At 43.6% G+C, this 17,179-nt stretch overlaps 1 protein-coding gene across 1 annotated transcript in view; it reads right to left on the reverse strand.

Annotated features, from left to right (window-relative positions):
• Positions 1–17,179, reverse strand: part of STK10 (serine/threonine kinase 10) — a gene marked incomplete at both ends in the record, with an annotated part of 124,746 nt that overhangs the window by 16,355 nt on the left and 91,212 nt on the right. Inside the window, one exon of the mRNA XM_079703154.1 lies at positions 16,615–16,794. Coding sequence (XP_079559280.1) covers positions 16,615–16,794 — 180 coding nt within the window. The remainder of the gene's footprint in view (positions 1–16,614; positions 16,795–17,179) is intronic.

Below are 17,179 nucleotides of genomic sequence, written 5' to 3' on the forward strand. Positions count from 1 at the left end.
AAAGGATACTAAAGGAATCCTATGAACAGCTTTATGTCAATAAATTCAGCCACTTAGGTGAAATAGACAAATTCCTTGAAATAAACTACCAAAGCTCATTCAAGGAGAAATAGATAACTAAAACCAGAGTGACATTAAAACCACTGACCAAATCCTTTTCATAAATATAGACTCAAAAGTCCTCATCAAAATATTAGCAAATTCAATCTAGTAATATATAAAAAGTAAACTACATAATGACTAAGTGGACTTTATCCCAGGAATGTAAAGCTCATTCAATATTTGAAAACAAAGCAATGTAATTCACAATATCAATAGACTAAAGAAGAAAAACTATATGATCACATCAATTGATATAGGAAAAACATCTGACAAAATGCAACATCCATTCATGACAAAATCTATTAGCAAACTAGGAATAGAAGGGAACTTCCTTAATCTGAAAGAGGGCATCTACAAAAAAACCCTAATGCTAACATCGTACTTAACTATGAAATACTAAATGTTTTCCCCTTAAGACTGGAAACAAGGCAAGGATGTCCACTCTACTATTCCTATTCAGCATCCCACTGGAGGTCCTTGCCAGCATAATAAAGCAAGAAAAAGAAACAAAAAGCATACAGATTAAAAAGGAAGAAATAAAACTGTTTGCAGACATTATTTTCTATGTGGAAAATCCCAAGAAATCTATTTTTTAAAAAGTACTAGAACTGGTGAGTGAGTTTAGTGAGGTCAGTATACAAGATCAATATACCACTATTTTCTATACTCTAGCACTGACATTAGAAATTGACATTAAGGGGGACCTTCAAGATGGCAGAGGAGTAAGACATGGAGATCACCTTCCTCCCCACAAACACATCAGAAATACATCTACGTGTGGAACAACTCCTACAGAACACCTACTGAAGGCTGGCAGAAGACCTCAGACTTCCCAAAAGGCAAGAAAATCCCTACATACCTGGGTAGGGCAAAAGAAAAAAGAAAAAATAGAGACAAAAGAATAGGGACAGGACCTGCACCTCTGGGAGGGAGCTGTGAAGGAGGAAAAGTTTCCACACACTAGGAAACCCCTTCACGGGCGGAAACGTGGTGGGGTGGGGTGTGGGGGGTTAAGCTTTGGAGCCACGGAGGAGAGTGCAGCAACAGTGGTGCAGAAAGCAAAGTGGAGAGATTCCCGCACAGAGGATCAGTGCCGACCAGCACTCACCAGCCTGAGAGGCTTGTCTGCTCACCCACTGGGGCATGTGCGGGCTGGGAGCTGAGGCTCAGGCTTCGGTGGTCTGGTCCCAGGAAGAGGACTGGGGTTGGCTGCATGAACACAGCCTGAAGGGGGCTAGTGCACCACAGCTAGCCGGGAGGGAGTCCAGGAAAAACTCTGGACCTGCCTAAGAGGCAAAAGACCATTGTTTCGGGGTGCACGAGGAGAGGGGATTCCTTCCCCGTCTGCCCACAGAAGGCAGAGCAATGCCTAAACGAGCTCCAGAGACAGGTGCAAGCCGCAGCTATCAGCTTGGACACCAGAGACAGGTGTGAAACGCTAAGGCTGCTGCTGCAGCCACCAAGAATCCTGTGTGCAAGCACAGGTCACTATCCACATGCCCAACCCCCACCCCCCGCAAGCCTGTGCAGCCCGCCACTGCCAGGGTCCCGTGATCCAGGGACAACTTCCCCGGGAGAACACACGGCACGCCTCAGGCTGTTGCAACGCCACGCCAGCCTCTGCCGCCAAAGGCTCGTCCCGCATTCCAATTATAACTACCATACCCCTTCCTCCTCCCCCACCCCACCGGCATGAGTGAGCCAGAGTACCCTAATCAGCCGTTTCTTTAACCCCATCCTGTCTTAGCGGGAACAGAAGCCTGAGGGCAACCCACACACTGAGGTGGGGCCAAACCTAAAGCTGAACCCCAGGAGCTGTGCAAACAAAGAAGAGAAAGGGAAATCTCTCCCAGCAGCCTCAGGAGCAGCGGATTAAATCCCGACAATCAACTTGAGGTACCCTGCACCTCTGGAATACCTGAATAGACAACGAATCATCCCAAAATTGAGGCAGTGGACTTTGGGAGCAACAGTAGACTTGGGGTTTCCTGTCTGCAACTGACTTGTTTCAGATTTTTATGTTTATCTTAGTATACTTTTTAGCACTTGTTATCATTGCTGGATTTGTTTATTGGTTTGGTTGCTCTCTTTTCTTTTTTTTAGTACTTTTTAATTTTCATTATTTTTTATTTTTAAATTTTAATTATTTTATTATTTTTTTAATTTAAAAAAATTATTTTTTCTTTCCTTTTTCTCCCCTTTCTTCTGAGCTGTGTGGCTAACAGGGTCTTGGTGCACTGGCCTGGTGTCAGGCCTGAGCCTCTGAGGTGGGAGAGACGAGTTCAGGACACTGGACCATCAGAGACCTCCTGGCCCCATGTAATATCAAGCGACAAGAGCTCTCCCAGAGATCTCCATCTCAATGCTAAGACCCAGCTCCACCCAACAGCCAGCAAGCTCCAGTGCTGGACGGCCCATGCCAAACAACTAGCAAGACAGGAACACAAGCCCACCCATTAGCAGAGAGGCTGCCTAAAATCGTACTAGGTTCACAGACACCCCAAAACACACCACCAAATGCAGCCCTGCCCACCAGAGCACACACACCACTCCCCTCCATCAGGAAGCATACACAAGCCACTGAACCAACCTTACCCACTGGGGGCAGACACCAAAAACAATGGGAACTATGAACGTGCAGCCTGCGAAAACGAGACCCCAAACACAGCAAGTTAGGCAAAATGAGAAGACAGAGAAATATGCAGCAGATGAAGGAGCGAGATGAAAACCCACCAGACCAAACAAATGAAGAGGATACAGGCAGTCTACCTGAAAAAGAATTCAGAGTAATGATAGTAAAGATGATCCAGAATCTTGGAAATGGAATGGAGAAAATACAAGAAACATTTAACAAGGACCTAGAAGAACTAAAGAGCAAACAAACAATGATGAACAACACAATAAATGAAATTTAAAATTCTCTAGAAGGAATCAATAGCAGAATAACTGAGGCAGAAGAACGGGTAAGTGACCTGGAAGATAAAATAGAGGAAATAACTACTGCAGAGCAGAATAAAAAAAAAAAAGAGGGCTTCCCTGGTGGCGCAGTGGTTGAGAGTCCGCCTGCCGATGCAGGGGACGCGGGTTCGTGCCCCGGTGCGGGAAGATCCCACATGCCGCGGAGCGGCTGGGCCCGTGAGCCATGGCCGCTGAGCCTGCGCGTCTGGAGCCTGTGCTCTGCAACGGGAGAGGCCACAACAGTGAGAGGCCCGCATAACGCAAAAAAAAAAAAAAAAAAAAAAAAGAATGAAAAGAATTGAGGACAGTCTCAGAGACCTCTGGGACAACATTAAATGCACCAACATTTGAATTATAGGGGTCCCAGAAGAAGAAGAGAAAAAGAAAGTGTCTGAGAAAATATTTGAAGAGATTATAGTTGAAAACTTCCCTAATATGGGAAAGGAAATAGTCAATCAAGTCCAGGAAGCACAGAGAGTCCCATACAGGATAAATCCAATGAGAAACACACCAAGACACGTATTAATCAAACTATCAAAAATTAAATACAAAGAAAAAATATTAAAAGCAGCAAGGGAAAAGCAACAAACAACATACAAGGGAATCCCCATAAGGTTAACAGCTGATCTTTCAGCAGAAACTCTGCAAGCCAGAAGGGAGTGGCAGGACATATTTAAAGTGATGAAAGGGGAAAACCTACAACCAAGATTACTCTACCTGGCAAGGATCTCATTCAGATTCAATGGAGAAATTAAAACCTTTACAGACAAGCAAAAGTTAAGAGAATTCAGCACCACCAAACCAGCTTTACAACAAATGCTAAAGGAACTTCTCTAGGCAGGAAACACAAGAGAAGGAAGAGACCTACAAAAACAAACCCAAAACAATTAAGAAAATGGGAATAGGAACATACATATCTATAATTACCTTAAATGTAAATGGATTAAATGCTTCAACCAAAAGACAGAGACTGGCTGAATAGATACAAAAACAAGACCCATATATACACTGTCTACAAGAGACCCACTTCAGAACTTGGGACACATACAGACTGAAAGTGAGGGGATGGAAAAAGATATTCCATGCAAATGGAAATCAAAAGAAAGCTGGAGTAACAATTCTCATAACAGACAAAATAGACTTTAAAATAAAGACTATTATAAGAGGCAAAGAAGGACACTACATACTGTTCAAGGGATCAATCCAAGAAAAAGATATAACTATTTTAAATAGTTATGCACCCAACATAGAAGCACCCCAATACATAAGGCAAATGCTAACAGCCACAAAAGGGGAAATCGACAGTAACACAATAATAGTGGGGGACTTTAACACCCCACTTAAACCAATGGACAGATCATCCAAAATGAAAATAAATAAGGAAAAACAAGCTTTAAATAACACTTTAAACAAGATGGACTTAACTGATATTTATAGGACATTCTATCCAAAAACAACAGAATACACTTTCTTCTCAAGTGCTCATGGAACATTCTCCAGGCCAGATCATATCTTGGGTCACAAATCAAGCCTTGGTAAATTTACAAAAATTGAAATTGTATCAAGTATCTTTTCCCACCACAACGCTATGAGACTAGATATCAATTACAGGAAAAAAAACTAAAAAATACAAACATATGGAGGCTAAACAATATGCTACTAAACAACCAAGAGATCACTGAAGAATTCAAAGTAGAAATCAAAAAATACCTGAAACAAATGACAATGAAAACACAACGACCCAAAACCTATGGGATGTAGCAAAAGCAGTTCTAAGAGGGAAGTTTATAGCAATACAATCCTACCTCAAGAAACAAGAACAATCTCAAATAAACAACCTAATCTTACACCTAAAGCAATTAGAGAAAGAAGAACAAAAAAAAAAGCAAAGTTAGCAGAAGGAAAGAAATCATAAAGATCAGATCAGAAATAATTGAGGACTTCCCTCATGGTGCAGTGGTTAAGAATCCACCTGCCAGTGCAGGGGACATGGGTTCGAGCCCTGGTCCAGGAAGATCCCACATGCCACAGAGCAACTAAGCCCGTGTACCACAAGTACTGAGCCTGCGAGCCACAACTACTGAGCCCATACGCCACAACTACTGAAGCCCGTGTGCCTAGAGCCCATGCTCTGCAACAAGAGAAGTCACCACAGTGGAAGTCTGCACACCACAATGAAGAGTAGCCCCTGCTCACCACAGCTAGAGAAAGCCCGCATTCAGCAATGAAGATCCAATGCAGTCAAAAGTAAATACATAAGTAAGTAAATTAAGAAAAAAAGAAAGAAATGAAAAAGAAGTGAAGGAAACAGTAGCAAAGGTCAGTAAAACTAAAAGCTGGTTCTTTGAGAAGATAAACAAAATTGATAAACCACTAGCCAGACTCATCAAGAAAAAAAGGGAGAATATTCAAATCAACAGAATTAGAAATGAAAAAGGAGAAGTAACAACTGACACCAAAGAAATACAAAGAATCATCAGGGATTACTATATGCCAATAAAATGGACAACCTGGAAGAAATGGACAAATTCTTAGAAATGCACAACCTTCCCAGACTGAACCAGGAAGAAATAGAAAATATAAACAGACCAATTACAAGCAGTGAAATTGAAACTGTGATTAAAAAGTCTTCCAACAAACAAAAGCCCAGGACCAGATGGCTTCACAGCCGAATTCTATCCAACATTTAGAGAAAAGCTAACACCTATCCTTCTCAAACTCTTCCAAAAGATAGCAGAGGGAGGAACACTCCCAAACTCATTGTACGAGGCCACCATCACCCCGATACCAAAACCAGACAAAGATGTCACAAAAAAAGAAAACTACAGACCAATATCACTGATGAACATAGATGCAAAAATCCTCAACAAAATACTAGCAAACAGGGCTTCCCTGGTGGCGCAGTGGTTGAGAGTCCGCCTGCCGATGCAGGGGACACGGGTTCGTGCCCCGGTCTGGGAAGATCCCACATGCCGCGGAGCGGCTGGGCCTGTGACCCATGGCCGCTGAGCCTGCGCGTCCGGAGCCTGTGCTCCGCAACGGGAGAGGCCACAACAGTGAGAGGCCCGCATACCGCAAAAAATAAAAATAAAAAATAAATAAAAAATAAAAAATAAAAAAAATAAAAAATAAAAATACTAGCAAACAGAATCCAGCAGCACATTAAAAGGATCATACACCATGATCAAGTGGGGTTTATCCCAGGAATGCAAGGATTCATCAATATATGCAAATCAATCAATGTGATACACCATATTAACAAACTGAAGGATAAAAACCGTATGATCATCTCAATAGATGCAGCAAGAGCTTTTGACAAAATTCAACACCCATTTATGATAAAAACCCTCCAGAAAGTATGTATAGAGGGAACTTACCTCAACATAATAAAGGCCATATATGGCAAACCCACAGCCAACATCGTTCTCAATGGTGAAAAACTGAAACCATTTCCTGTAAAATCAGGAAGAAGACAAGGATGCCCACTCTCACCACTATTATTTAACATAGTTTTGGAGGTTTTAGCCGCAGCAATCAGAGAAGAAAAAGAAATAAAACGAATCCAATTCGGAAAAGAAGTAAAGCTGTCACTGTTTGCAGATGACATGATATTATAAATAGAGAATCCTAAAGATGCTACCAGAAAACTACTAGAGCTCATCAATGAATTTGGTAAGGTAGCAGGATACAAAATTAATGCACAGAAATCTCTTGCATTCCTAAAACTAATGATGAAAAATCAGAAAGAAAAATTAAGGAAACACTCCCATTTACCACTGCAACAAAAAGAATAAAATACCTAGGGATAAACCTACCTAAGGAGACAAAAGACCTGTATGCAGAAAATTATAAGACACTGATGAGAGAAATTAAAGATGATACAAACAGATGGAGAGATATACCATGTTCTTGGATTGGAAGAATCAACACTGTGAAAATGACTATACTACCCAAAGCAATCTACAGATTCAATGCAATCCCTATCAAACTACCAATGGCATTTTTCACAGAACTAGAACAAAAAATTTCACAATTTGTATGGAAACACAAAAGACCCTGAACAGCTAAAGCAATCCTGAGAAAGAAAAACAAGAGCTGGAGGAATCAGACTCCCTGACTTCAGACTATACTACAAAGCTACAGTAATCAAGACAGTATGCTACTTGCACAAAAATAGAAATACAGATCAATAGAAAAGGATAGAAAGCCCAGAGATAAACCCACACATACGGTCACCTTATATTTGACAAAGGAGTCAAGAATATAAAATGGAGAAAAGACAGCCTCTGCAATAAGTGGTGCTGGGAAAACTGGACAGCTACATGTAAAGGAATGAAATTAGAACACTTCCTAATACCATACACAAAAATAAACTCAAAATGGATTAAAGACCTAAATGTAAGGCCAGACACTACAAAACTCTTAGAGAAAAACATAAGAAGAACACTCTGACATAAATCACAGCCAAGATCCTTTTTGACCCACCCCTAGAGAAATGGAAATAAAAACAAAAATAAACAAATGGGGCCTAATGAAACTTAAAAGCTTTTGCACAGCAGGCTTCCCTGGTGGCGCAGTGGTTAAGAATCCGCCTGCCAATGCAGGGGACACGGGTTCAAGCCCTGGTCCAGGAAGATCCCACATGTCATGGAGCAACTAAGCACGTGTGCCACAACTATGGAGCCTGTGCTCTAGAGCTCACAAGCCACAACTACTGAGCCCACGTGCCACAACTTGAAGCCCGTGAGCCTAGAGCCGGTGCTCAGCGACAAGAGAAGCCACCACAATGAGAAGCCCGCGCACCACAATGAACAGTAGCCCCCACTCACCCGCACGCAGCAACGAAGACCCAACGCAGCCAAAAAAGAAAATGTAAATAAAATAAATTAAAAAAAAAAAAGCTTTTGGGCTTCCCTGGTGGCGCAGTGGTTGGGAGTCCGCCTGCCGATGCAGGGGGCATGGGTTCGTGCCCTGGTCCGGGAGGATCCCGCATGCCGCGGAGCAGCTGGGCCCGTGAGCCATGGCCGCTGGGCCTGCGCGTCCAGAGCCTGTGCTCCGCAACGGGAGAGGCCACAGCAGTGAGAGGCCCGCATACTGCAAAAAAAAAAAAAAAAAGCTTTTGCACAGCAAAGGAAACCATAAACAAGACCAAAAGACAACCCTCAGAATGGGAGAAAATATTTGCAAATGAAGCAACTGACAAAGGATTAATCTCCAAAATATACAAGCAGCTCATGCAGCTCAATATCAAAAAAACAAACAACCCAATCCAAAAATGGGCAGAAGACCTAAATAGACATTTCTCCAAAGAAGATATACAGATTGCCAACAAACACATGAAAGGATGCTCAACATCACTAATCACTAGAGAAATGCAAATCAAAACTGCAATGAGGTGTCACCTCACACTGGTCAGAAAGGCCATCATCAAAAAATCTAATAACAATAAATGCTGGAGAGGGTGTGGAGAAAAGGGAACCCTCTTGCACTCTTGGTGGGAATGTAAACTGATATAGCCACTGTGGAGAACAGTATGGAGGTTCCTTAAAAAACTAAAACTAGAACTACCATATGACCCAGCAATCCCACTACTGGGCATATACCAAGAAAACCATAATTCAAAAAGAGTCATGTACCCCAATGTTCATTGCAGCACTATTTACAATAGCCAGGACATGGAAGCAACCTAAGTGTCCACTCACAGATGAATGGATCAAGAAGATGTGGCACATGTATACAATGGAATATTAGCCATAATAACAAACGAAACTGAGTTATTTGTAGTAAGGTGGATGGACCTACAGACTGTCATACAGAATGAAGTAAGTCAGAAAGAGAAAAACAAATACCATGTGCTAACACGTACATATGGAATCTAAAAAAAAAAATGGTTCTGATGAACCTAGGGGCAGGACAGGAATAAAGACACAGACGTAGAGAACAGACTTGAGGACACGGGGAGGGGGAAGGTTAAGCTCGGATGAAGTGAGAGAGTAGCACTGACGTATATACACAACCAAATGTAAAATAGATAGCTAGTGGGAAGCAACTGCATTGCACAGGGACATCAGCTTGGTGCTTTGTGACCACCTAGAGGGGTGGGATAGAGAGGGTGGGAGGCAGGCACAAGAGGGAGGGGATATGGGGATATATGTATACATACAGCTGATTCACTTTGTTATACAGCAGAAACTAAAACAACATTGTAAAGCAATTATACTCCAATAAAGATGTTTAAAAAATTAATTAATTAAATAAAAATAAATTCTTGTATACTCACAAATGAAGAAAAAAAAGAAACTGACATTAAAAAATAGCACCTTGGGGCTTCCCTGGTGGCGCAGTGGTTAAGAGTCCGCCTGCCGATGCAGGGGACATGGGTTCGTGTCCCGGTTTGGGAAGATCCCACATGCCGCGGAGCTGCTGGGCCCGTGAGCTATGGCCGCTGGGCCTGCGCGTCCGGAGCCTGTGCTCCGTAACGGGAGAGGCCACAACAGTGAGAGGCCCACATACCGCAAAAAAAAAAAAAAAAAAAAAATAGCACCTTGTAGAACAGCACCAAAAAAATATGAAATGAGAATAATTCTAACAAAATATATGCTGAATCTGTATGCTGAAAACTAAAAAAGAACACTAAGGAAAGATGTCAAAGAAGATCTAAATGAATGGAGAGATGTACTGTGTTTATGGAAAGGAAGGCTCAATATTGTTCAGATTCCCTTCTCCTTAACTTGATCCATGGATTCAACTCAATCTCAATCAAAAATCCCAGCAGACATTTTTATAGAAATCAAAAAGCTGATTCTATGGTGTATATGGATAGGCAAAGGACCTAGAATAGCCAAAACAATTTTGAAAAAAGGAACAAAGTTGGAGGACTCACACTACTTGATTTCAAAATTTACTGTAAAAATGTATTTATCAAGACATTGTTGAACTGGTAAAAGATAGAACAGCACAGAGAGTCCAGGTATAGACACATAAATGTGTGGTCAATTGATTTTGCACAAAGATGCAAAGGCAAGTCAGTGGAGAAAGCATAGTCTTTTCAACAAATGGTGCTAGAAAACTAGGTGCTAGGACACCCACAGGCAAAACAATAATGATAATAGTAGTGAAACTCACCCATATATTATGCATTTAATATAAAACCTAAAATTATAAAACATCTAAAACATGTGACCTTGTGTTATGCAAAGATTTCTTAGATAAGCCGCTAAAAGCACGATCCCTAAGAAAAAATGATAAGCTGGACTTCACCAAAATTAACTGCTTCTGCTCTATGCAAGACACTGTTAGGAGAATCAAAAGACAAGCCACAGACTGGGAGCAAACATTTGCAAAATATATAACTGACAAAGTACTTGTATTCAGAATGTAAAAATAACTGTCACAATTCAGTAATAAAAAAACAAATCACCCAGTTAAATAAATGGGCAATAGGTTTAAACAGGTACCTCACCAAAAAAGATATATAGATAGCAAAAAAGCACAGGAAAAGATACTCAACTTTAGTCATTAATGAATGCAAATAAAAGGCCACAATGAGCTACCACTTCCTATCAGAATGGCTAAAACAGAAAAAATAAAACTGATAATACCAAGTACTGGTGACGATGTGGAGCAACTGGAACTCTCACACATTGTCTTGGAGATGTAAAATAATACAGACTCTCTTGGGAAAGTTTGGAGGCCTCTCCTAAAGTTAAATATACACTATCATCTGACCCCAAAATCCTATCAGCTATTCTTTATTGTCTCTTCTTCAGTTCTTGGATGTTTTCTTTCATGGTTTTAGGTTTGTAATCTGAATTCTGCCCCTTTGTTCTTTAGCTTTAATGGCCTTGGATTAGGGTTTCTCAACCTTGGCCCTATTGACTTTGGAAGCAGATAATTCTTTGTTGAGAGGGATGTCCTACGCACTATGCAGGATGTTATTAGCATCGCTGCCCCTACCCACTAGATGCCGTAGCACCCTCTCCCCAGCTGTGACAACAAAAATGTTTCTAGACACTGCCAAATGTCCCCTGGTGAGCAAAAGAGTCCCTGGTTGAGAATCACTGTGTTAGAAGTCCTCATAAAATATCTCAAAAATCTCATTTGTGCCACTTCACCTTCCATTTCCAGGGGCTCCCTTGGATATATGGTACCTAACCATAATTCAGCACCAGTCAGGTGTTTGTCAAAACGCCTCTGACAGCCCCATTCAAGGCATCATACAATTGAAAGGATGCATTAGCTTAGAAGTGTGCTTTTCAAGCTTGATGATGCGGTTTTCCAGGACAGAAGATGAGAAACAGCAGTTTAGAAAAGGGTCTGGAGGTTTCTGCTAAAGGCACTGAAAACAGTAAGAAGTCTTATACCACTGACAATGGAGGGAGAAAGCAAAAGAACATCCAGAGTAGAGTCACATGGAGCTACTTAGCAAAGGGACACCTGGACCTGCTCATAAGTAACCCCTGAGGACAGGGATGTACCAGCGCCACTCTGGCTGAGGTCTATAAAGAGAGGCTTTCTACTACATGTCAGAAATCCTGCTTTCTGGTCCAACTGCACACCTTTGGAACAGTCCCTGGACTTGTTTCCCATTTTCTCATCAGAAAAAATTATCTGGCTTTTAGCTAAAACTTCTAGGGTCCTTCCAGGAATATAACTCTGTGATGTTATAGAGATCCAAACTATTTAAGAAATAGTTAAATTATGTTTAATGAGTTTTGTCTAGGAAGGCAGGAAAACAAAGAGTTCTGGAAAGCTTTCCTTCAAGACTGATTGAATTTGTTTTCAAATTTAGATGATCTAAGAAGTAAGTTACAATTGTCCACTGAGTTTCTCGTGGATGTTAAGTGTACTGTGTGTGTATGGGGACTGAGGACCAGACCATCAATTCCATTCTCATAGAACACACTTATTATACATTTATTATATTTCTATATGTAGACACACACAGTACTAGATTTAGTTAATTACTTGAAACAACAATGAAGAATAAACACGTCCCCATTCAACTAGCTTACTAATAATGATTTTTCCTATATGCATACCTCCCAAATGCTGGAAGGTCATTAGTATGATATTTCATAACAATTGCTGTAACCATGAAAGAGGTCCCATGAGGCATCTCAAGTTTTACCCTCTGTTATTTTTGTATGTTTTCTATGCCTGAGATCACATCATGACTGGCTTTCTCACATTCAGTGGATCATAGGGAGATGGACAGGGTGAACCCTTCCTTGCTCTGAACTGATTAAAGTCAAGTCCACATGGGTCTCTGTATGGTCTTCTTCTCCAGCATCCACGTGTGGATTTCTCTGATGCAGCACTGGGCTGGCTAATGCATCTGTGGGTAGTTCAGAGCCTGCTCAACTGGGGGTCCTACTCATTCCCACTTTTGTCCTTCACCCCTGCTGCTACATCCTAACCACCAATCCAAGGGCGTACCCAAGCCTCCCTGCTGGGCTTCACCAGCAGCCCTCATACAGGTGACCTTTGTGATCAAAGGTCTTCGGACTGTGGAGTAGGCAATGGCGGGACATGGAACCGTGGGACACCTGGGGGGGTACCATGAAGCAAAGCCCTTCACCGGCCCCCACCAGCAAGAATCTCTAGACCTTACTTTGGAAACTGATAATAATGATAATGGTAAGAATAACCGAAAGGGCCACCATGCAGTAAGTGCTTACCAGGTGCCAGGTGCCTGGCCTGCATTCTGTCATTTAGTCTCTATCCAGAACAGCTTCATGAGTTATCCTGTCATTACCTGCTTTCACAGAGAAGACAGAGGCTCTGTGAGTTGAAGCAGCTTGCCTGGGTTCAGAGCCGGGATTCAAACTCGGGTCTCTCTGACTCCAGGCCCACACAACCACTTCCCTATGATGTCATCCTAAAAGAACTTGCTTCTCTCTTTACAAGTGGAAAAGACCATCTTCCCCCTTTACTCCCTCTGATAAAAATATAGTACGTTCTGAAACTTCTTATAACCATGTAACATGCAGCCTCTTACAACAATGGCAAATCTGAGGACGGGGGCTGTGTATGATTTGCTCATCACTGCCTAACACACAGGTGACAAACAGTAGGACCTCTAAAAATATACACTGATTAATTAAGTAACAAAACCCCCGCAGCTAGCTCTGGGAACCAGAAGCAAGCGCAAGCCTACACTTTGCCTGGCTCCACCGTGAAGCAGGTTAAAGCCAGCAGCTCTGTTCAGTCAGCGAGCCGGAGTCCTGGCAGCAACAATGCCTCATGAGAGGACAGTGACAGGGTCACAGTCTTACCAAACGGCAGAAGCCAAAAGGGCAAAGAGGTCAAGCTTTTTCTTTCCATGAAAACTTTTTGAAGAAAAACACCCAGGGAAAAAGAAAAACCTAAAAACTGAATCTGAGTAGAAGCTCAAGTACCAGATCCCACGCACTGCCTCAGAATTCACTGACCGGCTTGAAAACCCTCCCAGAACGCTGCCAACAACAAGAACGTCCACCTTTGTTAAAGGTCGGTGCCGGCCAAGGGCGAGGAACTCCGTGGCGACCCCTCACACCTCCCCGTCCCAGGCACCTCCTCTTTTTCCCACTTTTACAGTCCCCACAACTCCTTCCCCCACCCGCACGTACAAAGGGTGCGCATACATGACGGGGTGAGGCACCAAGAGGAAACTGGAATCCGCGGTGTACTTGCTCTGGGGCAGACACTGGGTGCTTCTCATTTAATGCTCAAAATATCTGAGAGGAATGCACGGTAAACAGCGCCGAATCAAACAGCAAACTCCTGCCTCTGACTCACCTCCCTCTGGGATTTGGCCCCTCTCTACCTGTCTGATTTCATCTCGTCTGAATCTCCCAATCGCTTCCTAAGCTCCTACCACACTGATCATTTTCCCAGTTCTTTCCAAGCTTTTTCCCACACCTCAGGGCCTTTGCATATGCTGTTCCACCCTCCTGGCATGTTCTTATTACTGGAATGTTCTTTGCACATGGCGTTCCACCCTCCTAGAAACATCCTTCTGGTCTCAGCCTAAATGTCACATACTGATCTCTCCGTAACTTCTCTAGTTAACCAAACTATTTGCTCTCACAGCATGTCTGGAATGGGCAAGTGTTTTTTTATTTGATGTTGTGCTTTTTTTTTCCTGGTTTCCCTGGCAATGAACAACTCCTCGAGTGTAGGAACCCTATCTATTTTGTTCATTACAGTATCCCTGGCACCTCATACAGTGCCACACATGTAGATATTCAATAGAACAGTAGCTGAATAACTCTCACTGTGACAGAAGGCAGCCAGAACTCAGGCAAGAACTCAAAAAATATTGCTGGCTCGGTTCCAGACCACCACAATAAGGTAAACATCTCAATAAAGCAAGTCACGTGAATATCTTGGTTTCCCAGTGCATAGAAAAAGTTATCTTTACACTATACTGTAGTCTGTTAAGTGTGCATTAGCATTATGTCTAAAAAAACAATTGTATATAACTTAAAAAATATTTTATTGCTAAAAAAATGCTCATCATCATCTGAGCGAGTTGTAATATTTTTGCAAAAGTAACATCAAAGATCACTGATCACAGATCACCATGACAAATATAATCATAATGATAAAGTTTGAAATATGCAAGCATTACCAAAATGTGACACAGAGACAGGAAGGGAGCAAATGCTGTTGGAAAAATGGTGCAGAAAGACTTGCTCAACGCAGGGTTGCCACAAACCTTCAACTTGTAAAAAAAAGAAAACACAGTAGCTGCCAAGTGCATTAAAACAAGGTCTGCCTGTAGCTTGTCCAAAGCCCAGCAGTTCGTTTTGAGCCACACAGCCGAGACTTGGAACCAAGTCTGTGCTCCCAGCATTGGAGCGGGGGATGTGCTTAGTAACCGCTTCTCCCTCCTCCCCACCACACATCTCGGCCCACTGGCCCATCTCTCAGCAGGAGGTTCAGGACCAGGGTAAGTCAAGGCACTCACCTCAGGCACAAAAGGGAATGCCAAAAAAACTCAGTAATCAAGATAAATACAATTTTAAAAACTCAAAATTCATGCCAAAAAAAAAATTTATGAACATGGGCTTCCCTGGTAGTGCAGTGGTTGAGAGTCCGTCTGCCGATGCAGGGGACACGGGTTCGTGCCCCGGTCCGGGAAGATCCCACATGCCGCGGAGCGGCTGGGCCCGTGAGCCATGGCCGCTGAGCCTGAGCCTCCGGAGCCTGTGCTCCGCAACGGGAGAGGACACAACAGTGAGAGGCCCGCGTACCGCAAAAAAAAAAAAAAAAAAAATTATGAACAAAATTCAAATACAGACAGGATCAAGTCCTATACTTGCAGGGCTCAGCCCCATCGCCTCACACTAACCCCAGCCCTGTCGGATTCTGCCTATTTTATTTTATTCTATTTCATTTCATTTATTTTTGGCTGCACCATGCGGCACGTGGGATCTTAGTTCCCCGACCAGGGATCAAACCTGCGCCCCTTGCAGTGGAAGCGCAGAGTCTTAACCTCTGGACCGCCAGGGAAGTCCCCTGCCTCTGTTTTAAATAGCTGATATTCTGTTCATCATGAATATTTTACATGAATTTTTATTTTAAAACACTGCATCAGAATATTATTTATCTTGATTATGGAGTTTTTTGGCACCTCCTTAAATTCTGTGCCCTAGACAAGTTGTCTCATCCCAGCCCTGGCCCTGCTCAGCCAGCCAGTGGCCCCGGTTCCCACAGGCAGCCACCGGAGGGCCCTTGGATACACCAAATGTCACGTCCGTCACAGTAAAGTCTAGGAGCTGGGTTCTGAGGTCCCCGAGCACCATGGACTACCCTTAGAAGCTGTTCACCCACTGCTCCCATCTGGAGATTGGGAAGCAGCCTTGATTGGTATGCCTGCCCCAGGGCTCCTACCCTCCTCGTCCGCCTCCTTCCTCCTGAGAGTTTAGGAAAGAAAGTCTGTCCCAGCTTCCCAGTGTCTGGCTCCACAGGGGGAGGTGTGGGCTGCTCTCTGGGACCCAGATGCCCTTCCCTGGGCAGGCTGAGAAATACGCCACCCTGCCCTTGTCTCAGGACCACCTACCTCTATGCCACCTCCCACTTCCCCCTCCAGCTGGATGGGTAAAGAGGGAGAACAGGCACATAGGTCCAAACTAGGGGGCTGCTCTTCTGGGAGAAGGGAGAGTAGGCATGGAGGACGTGTGTGCACCCATCCAGCACCCACTGCCCCTCTGGAGACAGCATCTCAAGTTTCCCTGAACTGCCATCCCTTCCTTCCCCCTGCTCTCTTTCAGTGAGGGCTGCTAAGCTGGGGGGATGTACAGGAAGCTGCCTGAGGCCACATGGCGAGGGCCTGCCCGAAACCAAATCCACACAGAGGAAAGCAGAGCCCAAATGATGGGGAAGGGGCTCCTAATGGCACAGCTGGAGGGTGTCGATCCAGACATAGCTGGATGTGAGCTTTTCATGTACACAAGCTCCCCAAAATTCCCTGTTTCTGAGGCCAGGTTGAGTTGGGTTTTGATTACTTGCAACTGAGAGGGTCCTAATCCTCCTAGACACCCCTGCTTCCACCCAACACGTATTCACCTCCTTCTTCATCAGCTTGAGCTGCTCCTGGAACCTGGCGTAGTCCCGCTCCTGCTCCAGGCGGATCCGCTTGGCCTCCTCCCGGCGGCGCACAGCATGGTCTTGCTCCATCTTCTCCACTTGCTGCTTTTGCTGACGCTCCAGGTTCTCCAGCTCTGTGTCAAAGAACTTCTTCTTGGCCTGGAAGGAGCAGAAAGGGAAATTCAGGAAAGTCACCTTATATCTGGGAGGGAGATGGGGAAAGCCCAGAGCCTGTGCTCAGACCTGGGCTTGAATCCCGGGTCTACCACCTCTTTGCTGTGTGACCTGGGACAAGTCACTGAACCTCTCTGAGTCTTTTGCTCATGTGCAAAAGGAAGACCAGACCATCTACCTCGCAGGGTTGTTGCATGGGGCTCAGTAAAGGTTATGTCCCCTCTAGAGATCCTCCTGTGTGACTCAGAGGAGCATCATGACCTTCACGCAATGCTGTGTTTATAAGTCAATGCCTAATGAGAACAGGAAACAGAGGAATTGGGCAATTGTTGTGAATTATTCTCCATGCCCAATCATCCTCACTCTGCAA

The sequence above is a fragment of the Hyperoodon ampullatus genome, assembly GCF_949752795.1.
Source record: "Hyperoodon ampullatus genome assembly, chromosome: 4".
NCBI classification, from domain to species: Eukaryota; Metazoa; Chordata; class Mammalia; order Artiodactyla; family Ziphiidae; genus Hyperoodon; species Hyperoodon ampullatus.